This window comes from Cygnus atratus, chromosome 11 (genome assembly GCF_013377495.2).
Source record: "Cygnus atratus isolate AKBS03 ecotype Queensland, Australia chromosome 11, CAtr_DNAZoo_HiC_assembly, whole genome shotgun sequence".
Taxonomy (NCBI): domain Eukaryota; kingdom Metazoa; phylum Chordata; class Aves; order Anseriformes; family Anatidae; genus Cygnus; species Cygnus atratus.
Window position 1 is genome coordinate 9,888,082 of NC_066372.1, and position 21,554 is coordinate 9,909,635.

The 21,554-nt window shown below is 38.7% G+C and overlaps 1 protein-coding gene across 2 annotated transcripts in view; it reads right to left on the reverse strand.

The window, feature by feature from the left end:
• Positions 1-21,554, reverse strand: part of NEO1 (neogenin 1) — a 190,522-nt gene that overhangs the window by 99,289 nt on the left and 69,679 nt on the right. For both annotated transcript variants that reach the window (XM_050712986.1, XM_050712987.1), the window contains exons 3-5: positions 17,667-17,942; positions 13,684-13,837; positions 7,517-7,653 (exon numbers count right to left, since the gene is read on the reverse strand). In XM_050712986.1, the coding sequence (XP_050568943.1) occupies positions 7,517-7,653; positions 13,684-13,837; positions 17,667-17,942 (567 nt within the window). The remainder of the gene's footprint in view (positions 1-7,516; positions 7,654-13,683; positions 13,838-17,666; positions 17,943-21,554) is intronic.

The following is a 21,554-nucleotide window of genomic DNA, read 5'->3' on the forward strand; positions in this document are numbered from 1 at the left end:
TCTCAGAGACTGCCCTGTGGGCTGCAGCTCTCGCCCCCAACCCCAGGAGTCAGGCTCTGCTCGAATGCACACCACGAGCACCGAGGGCAGCCACCTCCCCCATTGTATGAGAACATGGCAAACAGCCCTCCTGGTCTTAGAGATCATACAAAAAATTACAACAGTTCACCAGCTACAGAGTAAGATTTTGCAGAGGAGCAGCTGCGAGCTAGGACAGGGGTTCTGCTCAGCCTGCGAAATACTGGTGGGCAGCAGAAGTTAGACCACGGTACCTTTAAGTATCACAGAAGTGTGATGTTTTGCAGGATGTAAGGAACACGTTAGTCTTGTGAAAGTTTACGTGTAGTATTAAAAATGATTTCTCACATCTAGATGGGCATGCTTGGTCTCCAGGTAAAGCCTGAGCTAGTGATGTAGTCTTAAAACAATGGTACAATCTTGTCCCTCCAAATCCACGCATGTTTCTCAGTATTTCTTGAGAACTTTTTCATTAGTAATGTGACAGTTGAACAAGAATTTCAGTCACATAGGCAGAAATGACTGAAAACTACATCTATATTCGCATTATCTCCTTGAATCCACAATTATACAATTCCATAGATATGAAACCATACTTCAGAAGAGCAGCAAGGACTACTAGATAGTCTTTTCAGCTACTGTGGTGAAGTGCAGAAATACCGACCAGTATTACACTGAGTTAGCTCCAACACCTTCCCGGCATCAGACTCATCTGACTGTATTTCTTCTGTATCACTGGAGCAAAGATCATTAATGGAAGTCACATTACAGTTTCAGCAGGAGGAAAGAATGTCTACAAAGCGTAAGTATTCTTTTTAGTGTTAATAGCTTCCCCAGACAGAGTTTTGAGATAACCAGGACAGAATACTGTGTCCCAAATATGAGCCTTTGACAGCAGCAGGTTTAATGCAGCATCTTCTGAACCTGTAATTGAAGTGCTGCCTATTATCAAGATACAGCACAGAGCTTAATTAGAAACAGAAATCAATAATGATAATCTACAAGGTATGAGAAAGGTTTTTAGCAATTTTCACTGTAGGTTCGGATTTCTTCCCGAGATTTGTTTCCAATAATAATGGAAGCTTAATGTAAAAGTAAGAGTCACCCCGATGTATTATTCTGCTGTTACACGATTTAATGCACTTTCCCAACATCTACGGTTTCCTGAGGAGGACGGCATCATCTCTTATCAAAGTATCTGCTGCAGATGAGATCTCATCAGATGTACTTTAAGAAGACAAATCTAACACTGTCTAAGATGTTAAGGCTCTTCCCTCCACAATTGTTGTGCATATTTTTTCAACATTTTGTGGTATGTTAAAAAGGGTATGGTGGGCTGTTCAAGGGAAAGCAATCACACCAGATAGTCTAGACTTAAATCGCAACCCTATTTGTCATAAGTGGGGTTGAACAGTAACGATAGAAGCTATTTTGGTCTTCAGAGAAGTACCAAAGCACAATCATCTGCAAACCTCAGCTGCGATTACTTGGCTCAGGATGCGATTAGTACTGCAGGATACCCATACCCTACTAAAATATTGGACAGGCTCTCCACAGAAGGAAAAGAAAAGCAGAGATTACCTGAAGATACAAGACCTCCAATTTCATTCATCTTAAGAAGCAGAATCATTCTTAAAACTAAATGCGTGTCTTCTTTTGGGTACACCAAGCCTTGCCCTAAGTGTAGAAACTGAATGTCACCATCTCAGATGTTTCTGACCCTGACAAGGCAATTAGGTGTGCTGCACCGATGGCGTAACGTTCCTGCTGGTATCACCTCGACCACCAACCAGCTACAGTTTGTGCTGTGCTCTAACAACAATCTTTTCAAATCTGATTTGTGTCACTGACTATCAATTCAAAACCTACTGGCTAGACAAAAGATAGACTATCTGGATTTCTTTTATTATCTAAATTAGTACCCAGCACTTGCACAAAAAGCACAAAGAAAGGTGTTGTCACACGGCAGGAAAAACACCCTAACTTATTTATTTTTTGCTAGAATAAGGATTCTTCATTAGCATAAAGCTTTTAAACTACACTAAAAATATTTAAGGCATTTCTTTCCAAAGCACAAAATTGATAATTTTATCAAAGCACTTCTACATACTAGTTTTTTTCCCCTCCATACAATTTGCTCCGGCAGCACAGATGAGACAGTGATCAGACTACTGCCAGTGCAACCTGAATTTTATCCCTAAAGATACCTAAAATAACACTTTCCTTTTAATTTTGTTACATCAATACAGTAAGGCATTTAAAGCACGGTATTTAAGATGCATTCAGACACTGATTGCTGCCCTACATGACTGAAGAGCCAGCTTTCTACAACTGAAGACCAATGAAAGTTAATAATACAGGCAACAAAAAAAAAAAAAAAAAAAAAACTAAGTCTTCTCACACAATCGGGAAGTACCCAGCGATTCATTTTAAAGACTGCAGACCTGCCATATCAATGTTTTAAGGAAAAATGAAAATGGAATTGTGTTTTGTTGTTTTATTATTTTGCAGTTCAGAATTAACTGCAGTAAATATTTCAACACAGAAAAAACTCCCCCTAAACTCATTATCTACAATATAAGTACCAAGACAGGCGGCAGGAAGCTCACACAGCAATCCAACTCGCGTCACAGTATTTACAGAACTCCCAGGGGCTCTGGGCACGGTAATAAATTTGAAATATTTCCCAGATGAAGAATGAACTTATAACCTTCCCGGTATTTCACTGCCACTATGGCTCTTCCAAGCCACAGGATTCAGACTGAACAGAAGCCAGCCAACAGCATTTTCAATACTCTTACTACTGTTTCCCCAACTTTTCTTTCACCACTTTCCAACTCTTATCTCACGGAAATACTAGAGATTCTTTCATTGCTGGTGAGAGCACAACAGATTTTTCCAGCGCTCTCAACCCATTACACGTGTTGTAAATAAAGCCGGGACCCAGCACTGTTCCTCCTGCTGACAGGAAGGGCAAGAACGCTGTCAACACAGCTAACAGAAATCTGACATCATACCAAAGGTTTTCGGACATCGAGTTGTTGCCTACCCTACCACGAAATACCCTACCCTGGCAATGGTACCCACAAGGTACTTGGTCCGAGACCATGCCCACACATCGCGTTTTGTACCAAAGAGTACTTGAAGAAAAGCACGCAGCAGCACATGCCTTTTATCTGTTTCATATCTGTCCCTGAAGACCATCTTAGATGTGGATGGGATTCAGAAGCATTAAGCTTTAGGGGTTAGGATCATCCCAGCCATGGACCTTCCCCCAGGACATTTCATGTTTTGTTCCAGGTTCAAACCACTTCTTGAATGTGCAAGTCAAAAACATGATGCAGGAATCATGGGCACGTGAAATCTCAAACTGCACAGATGCAACCAGAAACTTGTATTTTCTGTAAGTATTTGGTGCAGAGCAGTCTGGTGAGCTTGCTGCAACGTGCCTCCGTGCTTCGGGGCAGTGTGCGCCTCTCCCTTTTCAAATAAAATGTCAGAAAACCACGCTTCCCACAGAGCCATCCTTGAGCTGTTCAGGCAATGGCTACCTAACCCATTCCAGATCTAAAATAATCAAACCAGCCTAAAAGCATCTGTTGAGGTTAAATAAAGTTATCTCACAAAAAGCAGCTGAACCAGCAGATGACAGAAAGGCCTCCGGAGGAAAGAAATGGAGAGGCAGTGCCCACTATTCCCGTGGAACAGTTTGGGTCACTCAGCAGGAGATATAGAATTAATTCTTTGCAGCTGATAGAAGCTGTACTAAATACCATCATCTTCCAAGATGAACTTGAGATTTTCACCATTATGAAACTCCTGCGCATTTCTCAAAACAAATCTTTGTACCCTAGCATAGATTATCCAGACGTAACAGAGGGCTGAAATTCAAAGATGTTCCACAGGTAAAGGTACAAAGAACATTACTAATGAGAAAAACAGGTCTTTCTTCGCAATTCTTTCTTTTGGCTTCCTCAAAAGTGTAGGCTATATAGAAAACATAGTTTTTCCTTCTATCCAACCCCTCCTAAAATGTACATGATTTCTCAACTGAACACACTTTGTGCCACCATTACTTCTAGCAGTAGTGAAATACCATTTCTTCCTGTATTCTTAGGACCTGTATTGCATGGCTTATGGATATTCTTAAAACAGTCTTCAAAATATTCCATTCATTTTCCATCATCCTTTGAATAAAAAAAAAGTTTTCCCAACTCTAACTCCAATAGATAAAGGGATAGAGGATTTTTTTTTTTTTTTAGAATATACTTCTCAACCCCTAAATACCTTTATAGCTAAGTTGTATAACCATTTCCAGTTAAAGCCATTTTTCCAGGTTCAGTCCTTCTGCAATATAGGTAAAGAAACTAAATCGAGTACTTTTAAAAATAAATATTAGGACAATATAAGGCTCTGCTAACACTTTTTTAATTACAAAGGTTAGCCTGTCCAAAGGACTACTTCCTAGCATGTGGAAACAGATGGCATCTTTAAGTATCATTAAAACTAACTGAGTAAGCTGCGTTACTTGAAGGTAACATTTATCTGAATTCAAATGATGCCAAATTTAACAGAAAGGCATGAAATTACAGGGCTGTTCAGTTCATGTACTTGTGTGCAGTTAGAAATAAGCTATCTCCCATTTCCCTTGTGCAAAAGCACAAGCAGCACAGCAGAATTTACCAGTTCCTCACCAGAGGAGCACAGCACGCGTTTAGATGTGAGGCAGGGGAAGCTATGCCACCCCTGGGGGACTAAAGGCAGCAACTCCATCCCTGCAGCCAGGGAGGGCCAGGTTTGCATCTCACCCCACAGCAGAGGATGCACAGCAGGTTGCTGCCACTGGTATCGCATCAAGGAGAACGCATGTGAGCTTCCGGGGGTTCATATCCGTATGAAAAGTTATAGAAAAGTTGCTTTGTTCCAAGACCAACCATTAGTGAACACTCTCTTCATTCCATGCACAATTTAAGCTTACAACTGGATAAAATGGTTGTTCCTAACTACCTGCAAATATCAGCTGGCATCTTGCACTGCAGGGAAATTTCAGTTAAGAGTCATCAAAAGGAACGCCATTTCACTTTAGCTGTCCTAACACTGTCAAATAATGCCATCTTACCCACGCCTAAGTAGAGATTTACAAATGACTCACTGAATTGCCATCATGAAATATTAATCGGAAAGAAAAAGAGATTGACTGCAGTAGTACTACTTCTACTATGCTTTTGACATCTCCAAACAAAAAAAAACACACCCAGGTGCTTCAAGAGATGCAGAAAAATAGATGAGACATGGGAATTAAATACCAAAGTCCTGGATTTCTTGTATGAACTTCTGCCAGACTAATTCCTAAGAATGACAGAAGAAGCCTATATTAAGCAAAATCATGTAGTTAGTAGGTGGTAGGAGATGACAATTTTTCTGTTCTAGAAGAAAATGATACAATCATCAGGTAACAGTTACTCAAACTATTCAACCCTTCAGCAAATTATAGTAGTGGAAAGATACAATTACTCTCTACAGTGACCTCTCAAAGTAAAGTAGAATTAAGTAAGATTAGAACCAAGTAGTAAAACCAGAAATGCAACTTCCAAAATGCAATCTGTATAATCTTCAATATATTTTAATACTGAGGCATTAAAAGAAATCAATTTTTTTTTGTCGGGTGTACAAGAGAAATTCAGCATAAAAGAATTGGCAGAATGTATTCTAAATTATTACAATGGAAAAAAGAAATTACTTGCATTAGTTCAGATAAGTAGCAAAGAGTGATCTCAAGATCACTTTTATCCCCAAGTGACCTGGCTGTATATCCTACATTAAGGCTATAATCTTGGTCCTATCTTTTTTCTTTGCTTAATTGTATGATACCATTAATAATATTAATTTCTGCCACTGCCCATAAAACTGAAAACATCATGCCAATTCTGTAAAACTGACAATTTGGAACTGAATTAAACACAGCACACAGCGAGATACATTAAGCCATCATAAAGTGCAATGAATCATGAAGCCTGTAAGTACTGAAAAAGACACAGCATGAAGACACCTATCTTCATTCCTCAGTCCAAGAACCAAGATAAGAGAAATGGCTTTTGCTGCATGACCAGGATTTGCTTTCTAAGTAGTATATATTTGCTTTCAAAATAGCTATAGTAACACCAGTCCCCAGAGCAGGTGGCAGTAAAACACAAGGTGAAGCCTAAATTAGAGGTAACTAGTAGGGAAGAGTGCAAAAGTGAGCACCGACCATGTGCTCTCAGGACAGTACTCCCTCTGCTATGCTCACCAACAAATGTTGCACTTTGTCAGTTTTACACAGAACTGGACACGGTTATATAGCTGTGACATGATGTAAAAATGCTGCAGACATCAATAAAAGCCTTACTTTATATTCTACTTTCCTAACAAGGTAGGCTTCAACTGTTCAATTCTGAACAGCTCATTGGTCAACTCCCCTTGAAAGCTTGTATTACCTCCCCCCCCCCCTTATTTTTTCCTCCCAAGCTAATCTTCTCTAGTTCTTCTATACCAGAAACACAGCCCTTTTCCCAAGTGCCAGGTAAGGCATGTAAAACGTAAGTAAATACACCTCAATTACTAAAATATGGCAAACCTTTATACACTGTTGAAAGTGTATACAGAGTAAGAACTCTGCTAATAACATGCCTTTGCATTACATTCCATGGTATTAGAATCTAAAATACATAGTATTTTTGCCATAAAGGTTTTGACTATAGATAAGCCTTCCTTAGCAGTTCCTCCATGATTATTTATTCTTAGTCTCTTCAAGACTTATTGTGAAGACAAACCTTCCAGTACCACAATCCCTTTTAAAACAACTCAATTGTCTTACAAGGACAATGCATACTGTCACCAATGTGACATACAATTAAATTCCAGCTGAAATATCTTAAACCAATGTAAAGCTCCAATTAAAAAAATCTTATTCGCACAGGTTATATAAAAGGCTTTTAAATCAACATTATCAACATTTCAGTGTTGCTTCTATTTAAAATAGCTTTCCTGACTAAACAAAACAATTGCACACACAAAATAAAACCTGGTCTTACAAAATAACTATCTCAGCTCAGATCTTCTGGCAAGTTCCTTGAAAACAGCAGTATATTTAGGACTATGAAAAATACTTTATATGATGTCCTTTTCAAGAAGAAACCTAAGAAGTATTTCACATTACATGAGCTTATACAGCAGCTTTTAACCACACTCAAGTGTATTATATAAGCAAATTCCTCATTTGAATATTTATGAAATCATATGCAGTTCAAATAATAAATCAGAGTAACATATAACTTGCAATATTCACAGCACATTCATATTGGTGTTTTTTTGTTGTTTTTAACTGGGGCATGAAGAAAAACAGCTGACAAACTCCAAGAGCTTTTGCAGCAAGGTCTTTAAATGATTGCACACAAATAAAACTTATGAACAATAATTCAGAGATGTGTTCTCTCTGAAAATTAAATATTCCTCCTACCTTGCACTGCAAGTTCTGCTTGAGCTTCAATCGTCTCGTTCCCATTATCTGCTATGCAGGTATACATCCCCACATCCTCTTCCGTAACTTCACTGATCACCAGACTGCCTCCCGCAAGAAACAGAAACCTTTCAGAGCTGTGCAAAACAGGACAGCAGGGTAAATTGATGGACAAATGGATTTAAATGGACAAAATGATTTTAAAATTGATTTAAATTCACAGAGAAGCACATACAAGTCAGTTGTGTGAAATGGCTAAATAAACTTAAGCATTCACACAATATTTCTGAGTGCCATTTACAAGGAGCATTCTCAGAGAGGAATTTTTAACTAGATGGTCACGTTCCATGCCTTGGCATCAGATTTTACACTAAGATAACTACCTCAATTCCAGGATTACCTGCCAACATGTCCTAACGAAGAGGAAAACAGAAGTTTGTCATGAAACTATTTTGGGAACCACTTGACAGCTGTTCAAGGACAGAAATTAAAGAGATGCATACTTATTGTATTATCATTATAGCCAGAAAGAAGCAGAAGCCTTCTATCACTGAGCAAGAGAAAAATTATTACATAGGAAAAATTTGCACTTCAGTGGTAATCAAAGACAGTCAAGGGCAATCCTTTTCCTATCTCGAACAAGGAAAAGCTGTACAAAAGAGCGCCAAACAGGAGCTGTCAAGCTGGCACCACCGCCCTCCCCTTCCTTGTATTTTTAATTTCATCTGCCCAGATAAATTTTCAAGAAAACGATGCTCTGTCCAGTCCTTGAAGTTCCTGTTCTGCATATGGACATTGACAGTCCAGGAACATGTAAGGGCTTTCCAAACACTGCTAAGGGGAACAGAAAATACCAATAAAGCTCATTCTGCAAACAGTAGGTTAGACACATTAACACTGCACTAAAAGCGTGCCTAAAGAAAAGCAAGTGAATTAGGCAAGTGCCTTGCACTGCTTTTTTTCCCCATAGCCAGCCTCCAGAAAAGTGAAGTCACACATATGGCGTGGAGGCAGGCTAAAACAATGCAAAGTTACTAGACATTGTCACATCAGCCAACAGAAAATTCTCTAAGATCTACCTACTTGAAGCACGCAGTACTGTCTACGTGAATTTATCAATTCTGAATTTGACCAGCTTTCTACTCCAGAAAAAAAGTTTTGAGATTCTGAGCTGTAAGAAAAGTGAGCAGGCAAAATGCTCTATTTAATGTCCTTACACACCTCCTATACTAACTTCTGCGGTTATTGTCAGTATTGAAGTGATTTGTCAAACTTCAGTGTTTCTCCTTTGTGTAGAAATGAGTATATATAGTCCTCAGCCATCTAAACCAATGCTTTTAAAAGAAAAATAAATATTCCAGTTGATTATTTCCCTCAAGAAAATTTAAAAGACAGGCCAGTCTACCAAAATGGGATCCAAGTTCACTACTGTTAAATACATGGAAGAAAAAAAATCACGTCAGACTACTTGGTGATTCCATTCACATGCCTTCACTGTGGAATACTTCTGGGCTTAAAGCAAAACTGCTTTTGTAATAAAGTAAAAAATAAAATCTTAATTTTGCAAGAATAGTAAAGCATTTCCACAAAAGGGTGAAGCAATCAGATTTCAGACACTGGAGACAAAGAATCAGCTTAATATAGAAGTGATAACATAATTTAAAGTGTCATTAAAAACAACAGAGATTGATCATTCAAATGTCAGGGAACAGCAAAATCAAATTCAAGCCTTTTGTATGTATTCCGTACAGCCTTCAGTTACCATGTTACACTCTCCTAATACACAATTGCTTGAGCTACTTTGGATACCTAACTCACATCTTTTTTTCTCCTGGATTTCATTATCACATAATATGTAGTGAATCTTTATTAAAACGCTGCAGCCAGTTCTAGCCTGAGGTTTTGGCTTTTTTTTCCCCTTTTAAAATACCATTCCCAAAACATCTTCTAATCTCTTTGCAGTCTTGCTGAAGCACAGCAGATAAAATCAGACAGTAAATTAGATTATTTTGTGAATCTACTACCAGAAAAATCTCCATAATTACTCTGCTATGTTTAACCTTCACTGAGTTGGGCAAATGTAATTCACTTAACACAAATCACTCAGAGTGCCTGGCAAACAATAATATATAATAATTAAAAGATCACATATTCATGTGAGGTATTAAGGAAAAAACCCTGCATTAAGAATGTGTTCAAACAACTAAAGACTTTATTTTAACACATACAACAACAGCACAAAATTAACGCTTACATGCAACCTTAGCTTTGCAAAAAGCTTCGCTTTAGAAAATGATTAACCATACAACTAGGTTACAGTTTTCTGTGTGCACTTCTTAATCATATAAAACATGGCTAAACTGAACAGCCCAATAACATTGAAGAGTTAGCTGTAATTCAACAGCCTTTATAAAAATACAACGTTATTGCTCCAGGTCCTTTCAACTGTTTATTTTCAGATTAGCCATCTCATTTACTGTGTTTTTTTTTTTTAGAATAAGAATTTCTTGTGATGCTTGCATTTGTATTTCCTTCCATATATATATATGGAATGTACAAATATAAATTGAGTTGCATAATACACGCTGCCTGAACACAGACTAGTAGAATGGTGATTCGCGTGCTGTGCAAGGGTTTCCAAGTAGAATATCCAAATATTTGAAACTCCCAAAAACTGAAAATCCATCTTGGCAGCCACTTCAAGTGGAACCTCACTTTTCAACTTCAGCAGTATCAAGAGCACAAAATCACTCCTGCATTTACTAACAGACCCTCACACAGTAGGATCCTTAGCCAGACATGTTTCTGAAAAAAATAAAAATCATCACAGCTACAAAGTTGGCAAAACTGGAGAAAACTATTCAACCCATATAAAACATTTCCACTTGATCCTTCTGTATCAGATTATGCTGGCCGTATGGCAGACTGAGCTTATTTAGAAAAAATGAAGTAATTTTTATACTGATAGCTTCATACTTCAGTGGTTTTTCCCACTTCCTTCCATTCTCTATCTTCTATGATACTGGCACGGATATTACTCATTCTGAGTCTATACAGGAAATCCATCTGAAAAAGCAGAATGCACGTTCAAATTGCTGAAGTGCATGTATGGCAGGTCCAGTGTACATCAGTAGTGCACTGATATGGTATTAATAATAATCTGGTGGGTTTTTTAGAACACAAGATCCTATACAGATTCTCCTTAGAACTACAATTTCACAGTAAAACATTTAATTTTATATTACATTAATTGCCACAGTTAAAAATAAAAATACAAGACTATGTGCCTAACCCACTTTACAAGGGGAAAAAACAGGGATATGCTGAGTTTTGTTTCCTAACCTCATAGATACACACACGTCTGAATATTTACACGTGCATATATATGTACATTTAGGTCTCTGTATTGTGTGTAGACAAAAAATACTTCGAGATTTTGAAAGGCAGAAGGTACATGAAAAAGCAGTCCACAGGAAAATGATCCACCCCTTGGGATAAAGAAAAGCCTTGTTAATAACAGAAGTTATACTTTTATATAAAATGGGGATTTTAATACAAATTAAATACAACTTGGCTACTAAATTAACAGAATACGCTAACAAGCTAAGGTACCTATTTCACAGCAGTTTAACTGCAGGCTTTACTCCAACAAAACCTTAATTCTTGGTTCTAGAGATTTTTCAGTTCCTCTGTTCAAGAGAATGATATGACAGCTGTCAAGGCAAACAGTTTAAGAACTTTTTGTTGTCTGCTGTTTGAATCACTTCTCTGTTAAGCCATTAGTCATGAGGAGTAGGCTTAAAGTGATCAAACTGTGCGGAAACTCTTAAGTGAACTATGAAGCAAACTTCTTCCTATAGAGTGGGAAAAAATAATCAAATTTTCTCCTTTACGTGCATTAAAAGTGAACTGTATAAGGAGTACACATTTCACTGTAAGGAGAGAAAAAAAGCTATGTGTTGAAACAACTAAAAATAAAAATAATCAATTTCATCAGCAAAGCAAGGTAACTTTATTCACTCATGTTCAACCAGAAAATACAGAAAGATTCTGTAGTACATTAATTCTGTAATACATTAAGAGAAACCCAATAGTTTTCCCTGTTCAAACCCCCCCCCTTTTTTTTTTTTTACTCCTTTCTGGTTCTATCTTTGAACAGAAGAACACATCTATTTCAAATTGAAGGGAATTCTTCTTTGTCATTTCAACTTTACCTTCCTCAGTGAGTACACATGCAGAGGATGTGGCAACCAACAGATTCCAAAAATACACAGGCACCTGCAGTTTGGTGAGAGGCTTTCCTGAGAAGATGCATTAACTCGTTCATACAGGAAAAAAAAGGTGCAATACTGCAGGTCTGTGACTGCTGACTGGGGCCTGGCAGAGAACCTGAACAGCTCAATTGTCAAGTAGACAGGTGCTTAGTAAAGAAATGTTTGGGAAAACTGACCATCCTGTGGCTCTTGTTCTTGCCTTACCAGGGTCCATGTGGTGATGGAAAGACAAAACCATGCTTTAAAAGTGAGATGGTCTGAGCACAGACAAGTGCTGTTCTGACTGCCCATACCAAGAACCTGACATACCTGACATACAGTCTATAGAGGGATTTGTACTGCAGCATAATTCAACTGGAAACTATACTTGTAACCAAAGTGAAACAATGCTAAATTTAATGCTACATATTCTGAAAAATCATGTCATGCTTGGCTCAAATTGTGCACATATTAAGATCAAATATGCTTACTAATGTTATACCTCAGCTCGCCAGTTGTAAAATTTCTCACCAAATTTTGAAAAGCAATAGAATATTTGGGAAGCCCTCAGACAACGTGCACAGAAAAGCTCATAACGGACTTAGCAGCACTGTATCCAGAGGAAGAATTGATGATTTGAGCTTTAAATCAAAAAAGTGAGAAGAAAATAAAATGAGAGCTCTCCAGGATGTGAGCTTCACCTTCCTTGTGCACTGAATGTGACATAGCTTGGAGAAAGATGGCGTAACAGAGGGGTGAGGCAGCAAACATTTGTAAAAATATATGTCAAATGATGTTATGTCATAAGAAAAACAAATTAAGATCTTACCAGGCACATTCATTTTGACATTTCATCATATTCAATTGTGCAATTCTAATGAGACTGTACCATCCTTTCTATGAGAATGATTTCTTATATTTACAAAAAATGAATCAAATAAAATCATGGGCCATCAGATTGACATCAACACAATTTCTCAGAGGTATTAGAACCGTTAGTCATTAACTACAGAAGCTTGCATTTTCCTGATAAAGACAATTTACACTACAAGCCCATAGACTTTTTAATACAAGAGTTGACAAAAAAAGACATATTGCTATTGCTGTAAAATGACTTGTGTATTCCTTTAGCTGCACCGGGTGGTAGCCATGCTGTAGCCTGCAACAACTTCACCTCTCACTGTTTCACAACTAACCTGTTTCTACATGAATCTCACCAGCTTGGAATGATATAGAACATCCAACTATCTGGTTATAATTTTCTTGTTCTTCATAGGATTTGTTCTGCTTTTTAAATATGTATATTTTTTTGGACCACATTGTTTTGAATGAATACACCAGTCGTAATGCATAATAGTTTTCACTTAACACATTCTTGGAAGCCTACACTTTTTTTTTTAAATCATGCCTAGCATTTTAATATTCTGCTTTAATGAGAAATTATGAAATTCTTCTTTAAACACTTATTCTTAAATTTTTAAGGGACACATAAATGCATATTGGACATCTTCATCACAGGAAGAGTAATGTGAGCACAGGAATCTCCAGAGATAATATGCTAGCATGAAGACAACCTTGGCTTTTCTGCCATGTCCTCATCCCCTTAGTCGCTTCTTTTACTCCAGTGGCAATCTAAAAGTAACCTATTCTTAATAACTTTCCTGCTTCAAATAAGATTTCTTGGTTTCAGATGTCTGTAAAAAAGGTACTATATGTGACTGTTCTACAAGTCTCATAACTACCCTGTCATAGTGCTCAGTCTAGAAACCCTCCACCATTTGAAAGCCACCATCTATTTTACCGGTTTAAAAACCATAAAAAGAGTAGGAAGCAAGTTGTGCATGTATCTAAAATTGTAACTCTAGCTGCATTTATAGATTCTTACTCTTATATAAGTAATATGTATTAACTCACCCTTCTGTAGTAAGCTCTTCTTCATTTCTCGTCCACCTGACATATGGAGTTGGAAATCCTACAGCAACACATGGGAAAACCGCGCTTTGCCCAGTAACTTTTGTAAGCGACGATGGCTGCCTTGCAAAGACCAAGTTCTGTGGCTCCTCTGGATCTGCAAATATTTTGTAAATGACAACGAAGTTACCAGATGCAGAATCAGGAGGTGATCGTACCAATAAAAAAAAAAAATGAAATGTCTAATTCCTTTCCTGCCTCTTCACAGGACTGAATCCTCATGCTACCTACAAAAGCTTTCTGCAAAATACTCTCTCAGCCTCCCACAAGAAAAGCTCTTTACCATTTCCTCCAGACGTGCAAACTGACTCAACATTGTTGGGATTCTGACCCCTCGAACTGCCTGGGAAACAATTTCAGCTAAAAGCTACAGCCCTGGAACAGACACTTCCATCAGCTAGTCAAGATTTACAAAAGAAAAAAAAATAAAGGTTTGACTTTGTCCAGCCTACCTCTGGCCATCACCCCAAGGCTGGCTAGTAAGAACCTACATCTAACAAACTTACTTCCTACGCTGGGGCTGAAAGCTATGGGGAAAGAACATCGTTATACAAATCCAGGATCATTTTCATGGATTGCCTTCACCTTACTCTGCCCATCCAGCCCAGGAATACATTCTACAGAATGCACTGGACTCAGCCATCCCCATTATATCATACTTGACTTTATCATGTGGCTGCTTGAGAAACTGCCGTTATGCACATGAAAATGAAGTTACCAAAGCAGAAAGCAAACCGTAAGCAAAAGCAACAATAAACTAGACAATTTGCACACTGAAGTAATGCAACCTTTGTCCTAAAACAAGAATATACCAGTTTTCCATCCCTATAATGGTGAATCCTCTCAACTAGTTTGGGCTTTGCTTTGATTTGGACTGGAGAGGGCTTTGCTCCTTTTTTCTTCTCTCCTCCCCCCCTTTAAGAACAAGCAAAAGCGAAGAACGTATTTACTCAGCCTGTAACTATCAGAAAAGGCCACCTGGGCTGTAAGAACTGAAAACGGACCCACTAGTAAGTACTGTCCAGTAATCCATGCCTTGCACCATGATTTGAACTACATGAATTCCTACATACCAGATGCAGCATTTCTGCTACATTAGTTATCATAAGTCTTCCTACTAACAGCTCAAAAAACTCCTTTGTTTGTGTTACATTGATTGCTGTACTCTCAATATTCAGATGCGTGCTTACTGGTTTGGCACCAAGTAAGTTCTAGAACTGGACAAACCCTCAACCTTTTATCAAAAAATTATCTTTGACCACCTAAATGGAGGCAAACTACTCTGTGCCCACACCACTTTTCCTCCCTGAAGCATCCATGTCCATCAAGCATGGTATTTGGCCCGTCTCACCTGGGACCTACACAATACTTGCCGGAACTTCTCCAAGTTGTTGGTTTTGGTGTTCTCCGAATATTAACTGAGCATTTACAGCCCTACACCAAGGGCATGCATGTCCTTCGAGGTGTAACAAGAAGAGGCTGCCAAAGTATTCACGAGAACCAGGCCTGATGGAAGTTATGTTTCAGGATTGTCCCAAGCTGAGGGAGCCAAACTCCGAGTGATTCTGGATTACACCATCTGTCCCAGGCCCACACAGCAGCTCCACCCTCATTCGCTATTAGAGGGAACTAGTCTGCTTGCTCCAGAAATAATACCATGTGTGAACAGGCATGAACGTAGTGAGAGTGACCCAGAGCAACATATGGAGCAAATCAAGTTGTAAAAAAATGGATGTAACAGATTGCCAGCGAGTAATCGCTACACTGGGGAGGGGAGCTGGTCTCATTCACTGGAGACAGAACTTGCTTACCCTCCAAGCTCACAAAAAGGAGTTGAGTTCTCAGGTTTGTGGAAGTAGGATTCAAGAATTACATGGTTATTTTTCTTGCGTTCCTACACTTGAAACTACTTGCTAATTAAGGAGCAGAGCTCAGAAGTGTGTCCTCCTGCATTGTGGCAGATGAAAGGCGAACTGAATGCTCTAAGGAAGCTTGCTATGAGGAAACGTACTGCACTGTCCATGGATGAAAATCTGTATTATGCAAGTGTGTGTTGGGCTTATTTCAAAGATTTAGATGCAGAACATTAGAGTGCCTATCTGATATGTGCATGACAACGATTTAAAATTGGAATAAAGCCAGTGAAGAGCAGATTAATTCAAATCCTTCAATCAAGTGCATCTCAAACCTAACAATCAATTATGTGGCTACTCAGGATTAAGACAGCTTTCTGTGCAACAGTTTAATCCCACTTTAAAAAAAAATGTGCCTGCTGGGGGACTTCACAAAACTTCACTATTGACACTTTTAGACTCACTACCAAGAAAGGAATGAGCATTATTTGTACCTGCGAATAACGGTCTTAAGTCACCTTTAATAACACATTGCAGAGATTCTGGCTGTATCGGGAATCAAGAATTCAAAAAGATCAACACAGTACTGAAGCATATTAGAAAGTCTTTAATTGCCAAAAATCAGAAAGATCTTAATATTCTTTTGGGAGTCTGTAGAAACACCAAGACCAAAAAAACTAAAATAATTCAATTACGTGTCTTTCAAAAAAGCGCTCTTCTTCAAAAATTATCTCCTTCATTGAAGGAAGATGAATCTTTTTTTTCTCCCCGCCCCCCCCCCGGGGTGAGGAAAGTTAATGAAACTAATGCCTAGTTTAAGCATAATTTATTACCTAAACCTAGCAGACGCCTCTACTTTAAAATGGAGACAGTTGCAATAGTAAAATTGGGGTATTTTAAACAAAGAAGTGACATAGCCATGAGAAATGGAGATATTCATTAAAAGGGACCTCTGAAGTTGTTTGATGCAGCCACCTGCTTCAAGTCCCGCTGTTGCCAACAGTAGGTCAGGTGAATCATGATATTGCCCAGCCTAGCCCTGAAAACCTCCAAAGATGGAGATTTAGCAACCCTCTCTGGCAGTCCTCCAAGCAGTAAAAATTGAATCAGAATTCCAACATGAAGACTAAATCAGAAGAGACAACACGAAGCTCTGGATATCATTAAGATGACCCTTACAAAACAGGACCCATGTTTTCCTAGTTTGGGAAAGAGCGATTCCCATTCCTGTCTTATTCTTGGTCAATTTTCAAAACTCCGTGTTAGAACATCTGGTAAGACACAGTTCTGTTCAACAGCATAATACTGTTTTAGAAAAAAACACTGTTTCAACATTCAGTAAGTGAGAATTGGACTTTTGTTCTCATTTTAAAAAATCTACATATTTCAAAACAATATGCAAAGCTAAACCTTACAAAATAATGGGATTCATGGTCATCCCCTTTTTGGGATCTGGAAACTTCCCCAAAGGGTCTAGCATTTAAGAATCAGAAGTTCCTCAATACTGGAATCATTAAGAAGTGCTTCAGCATCCCAAGAGCAAGGAACAAAGCAACCATTTATTTTGGAAACTTCAACAATATTTTAAACAAGGGACTCAAGTCTGAGGAACTTACACATCCCCACATTTACACTCAGAGTCAATTCTCTCTTTGTACCTTGTTGCAATGGAACCGTATCGCTCACAACTTTTTAAGAGAAATTTTACCCTGAAAGCCAAACCATCAAATATGGCAAAAGACTATTTGCACGTCTAACCTATTTCCAACCACTGCAATGAGCTGATACACTGATAACTGATTTTGCTTTTCTGTTTTCCAGATGCAAAATACAGGTTAGTCTTTCCAAGAGCCAAAATACTTTATAGTTTAAGTGCCTGCACTCATTTTAAGCTACTTTGAAAAACAGCTTCCACAATGCATATTAGACTTAGTCCAACTTTAAACATACAAAAATGCAACATAGGGGAATTCTCACTTGTTGCCCTTACAACCATTCTTATGTTTGGTTGTTTTGTTTTCCCTATCAGTGGAGTAATTTTTACTTCCTTTTTGAAGAAAAACAGATTCATACCTGGAAGAATTTTGAGCTCTGCTTCATCACTGTATTTGGGGGTACCACCACTTTCAGTGATGCAGCGATAGAGTCCTCCATCTGTATCAGTAGCATTACTAATAATAAGAGCTCCACTTGGCAATTTAAATACACGATCATCCAGAAACACTGGCTGACGATCCTGCTCCCACCTCACAAATGGTGCAAGGTCAACATTGACTTCACAGTTAAGGATTGCACTGTTTCCTTTGTAGACAGATGATGATTCTGGCTGACTGGTGAACCTGGGAAGACCTGCAAATAGGAAATACAAAACTTAGTAAAGTGACAAAAATTAGAGGTATTCTGAAGGTGACACCAAAGCTTTGAAGTACAGGTCAAGATTCATGAATCTTCTTTAAAATAAGAAGTACAACGTTCTCCAACTCTTTAGAAATCTTAGAGCTTGATAGCAAAGTGATAGTATAAAGGCAAATAAATCAGTTGTTTTAGAAATAAGCAAATATTGGAAAACAGAAAAAAAAAGTCTTAGGAGTCCTCAAAAACAAGAGCAGACATGCCAGTAACCTCCACTCACTTCTCCAGAATTGCTGCTTAAGGAATATATAGCACAGAACACAAACATCAAGACAGTATCTCTGCCTTGTACAGCATAATAAATACAGTTTGAACCATATTTTGTAAAAGCCATGGATTCTCATACAGCACTAACGCAGATGCCCCCGAGTATACACTGGGACACTGCGACACTGAACAGATCATGCAGCACAAGAGAAGGCTTTGTGTACTTTCCACTCTGAAGTTTACAATCCAGGCGACATCTTAATTTACCACCTACAGAACTACTTATAAGGAGGGTTTTTTCCCCCTTTATTTTTATATTTCTAATATTAAAACTAGAAGATTAGCAATGAAGAATTTAAACAAAAAAAAAGTTTAGAAATATTTTCTACAACCACATATAAGTAAAGGTTTAACTCACAGCAAGTAAAGGTTTAGCTTCACTGAAATTTTAACCAGGCCACGGAAAGGAGCCTGAGGGCATTAAAGGACCAAATCTGACTGAAATTCAATGGAAAAGGGATATCCCTTTGAAGCTCTCAGCTCCCCAAAGCCTTAAGCATAGCACCATAAGGTAAAAATTGCATTTGTCCATAAGAAAATCTTTATCTTTCTCACATTAGTACCTTTGAGAATGAAGTCTCGTCACAAGATAAAGCTACAGCTGCAACACCAAACCAGCAGCTCTATGCACAGAACACATTCATCTCCCGAATAAAAAGGTTTTCCACAACAACCTCCTGCACAGGATACGTGACAGAGCCTCTGACAGGAAGACCCAAGGCCTACGAACGGCTTCATGGTTGTTTGGGTGCCTGGTGCTGGCAGTGAGGCGGCTGCCATGAGGTGAGGCGGGCGCCATGAGGTGGTTGCAGACGGTTCCAGGCGACCCCGCCACAGCCAAGCCCCTCAGCAGCCCAACCGCAGCAACAGTCTCCAAGAAGGATTTCTGGTCTTCTTTATGCTCATACTTAAAATTAATATTGTCATAGAAACAGCCTGTTGGCACTCTTGACATCTTGCCTTCCCTTCTCCCTTCCTGCTTCAAGTAGATTTTAAGCTTTTTCCTTTCAAGTCACTACACTGTGTGCCTTCAATGCAGAAGATGGAAAGCAGGACTGGGTTACACAAAGGAAACCATCCGAGCACAATTATTCTGGCACAGGAGCAGAACCAGCTGGCTCTGGTAACCTCTAGTTCAGGGCTGCTGCCCACAGCCAGGACCCCAGCGCTGAAAGCACCAACACCACCATCTTGCAGGCATGGCTCAGCTCTCACCTTCTTTGCTTCCTCCAGCGAGCCGAACGCTGAAGTCCTTTATGCATAGCTGCCAGAACTTTGACTTCATCAGAAATGTGAGGTGCTTTACAATTCTTTTGTTGTTTCAAAAGGGAGAGCAAACAACCATTCAGACCATGGAAGCTAACGTTAGAGCATATGTGCATGGCAAAATATTGCCTGGCTCTTCAACATGAAGGGGAAGAAAGGACGAGTTACCTACCTTTTGTGCCCCAATTTCCAAGAAAATAAAATACAAAACCAGAGATCTTCCCAATCCTTTAGAACATCTGAGCAGACTTCTAATACACTACACCTCCAACATCTAGATCGCTTCTGTTTCGACAAGTAATTCCTTCCTCGTACAGGTTCACCTCTACACATTACATACTTCCCCCCCTCTTGGAGAACTATCTGGAGGCTCCTTCCACAACTTCACTCCTCTGAGAGGAACGTAAGTTTCTAGTTTCCACTCCTACTGTATTTCCAACCAACTTCTAGTCCTTTGATCTTGACCTTGTTTTGGTATTAATTATTTTGCATCTTTGATATTAACCATTACTCCCTCCCTCTAAGGTATTCACATGAATAAAAATCTTCTTTCAACTTTCCTTCTGCTTAGTTAATGAAGCCACAATCTTTAGTTTCTTTTCCTCATTCCTCTAACCATCCTAGTTATCTTCCTTCAAAGATTCAAAATGACAGAATCATTTGCGTAGGAAGGGACCTAGATAGAACATGGTCAGCTACGAGGTCAGAGTGGGTTATTCAGGGATTTGTCCAGTCAGATACTGAAAACCCCAATGCACAACCTATTGTGGAACTGCATGCCTTCACAGGGAAAAACTTTCTCCTCAAATCCAGTCAAAACCTCCTTTATCCTTTGATTCAACTGGTACCCAGCACCTCACCACTGGCTAAACAGAGACCCAACAATTTGATATGCCCATTGTCATTTAACATTTGATTACAGATGTCCAGGTTAGTATCACAAAATTGCTTCCTCGTGTCTACTGAAAATATCTTCCCAATAGATTTAAGAATCACATTAACTCTCTGTACATCTGCAGATGATAGTCAATCTTGTAATCAACCAATATAACTAGACTTACCTATAAAATCACCAGTCCCTCCATCCCAACTTAATACAATACCAAGGATATTGCTGTATCTGCATGACTTTGCACACTGTGCTAAGTTTCACCATTATTCAGTCTATAGCCTCATTTAATTGTTCCTATGAGACCAGCAAGGCTTTAGCAAGAGTAACAAGGTCTTCCAAATTTGCCACACTTGCTATTTTGCAAGCATCTCATTCTTACACCAAAATAAATGGCTGATGAAGATGTTAAACATTATCTTTCCAAAACCTAGTCTCTGAGGCCTCTTTCCATTCTGAAAATTTCCCTCTCAATATAAGCCATTAAGTTTTCATAATTACCTCAGATTCTTATCAATCTCAATATTCTCATTTAAATTTCCATCATTTTGACCTTTAATAATTTCTAACAGGAGAGCATAACAAAAGGCTGTGTTGTGGCATGCCCGTGCTGCTCTAAGACATCAATTGCTTCATCAAGAAACCCAAATGCAAACCACAGACAGAAGTCACGTTACAGTTTAGCCTTCTGTCCATCTTCCTTCGTCTCAATTACCCTCACCTTCAAAATCCTTCTAACAAGGACATACTGTTGGGATCAGACTAATTGGTCTAGGATCACCCTTTCCCTTTTTGGGCACACATTCTGCATCAGTTATTCTTCAAGAAGAATGTACTAGCCCTGCATTCACAATTCATTAAGAATCTTTACTAACAGACCTGCAAATTAAGCCAGTTCTTTCAGCAGCCTGGACAGGAGATCTGGACCTCCTCATTTTGTGAGATGAACATTGGGACTTCTGGTTTCATCTCAACTGTTGAAATTTTTTTTTTCACCCTGTACAATCATTGCATTAGCAACCTATAGCACGTGAGAATGTTACCGGAGGACTAAAGCCCTGCAATTTCTAATATACAGTTCAATTACACTTTATTTTAAATCGGTTGTAAGTACTATTCACTTTTAG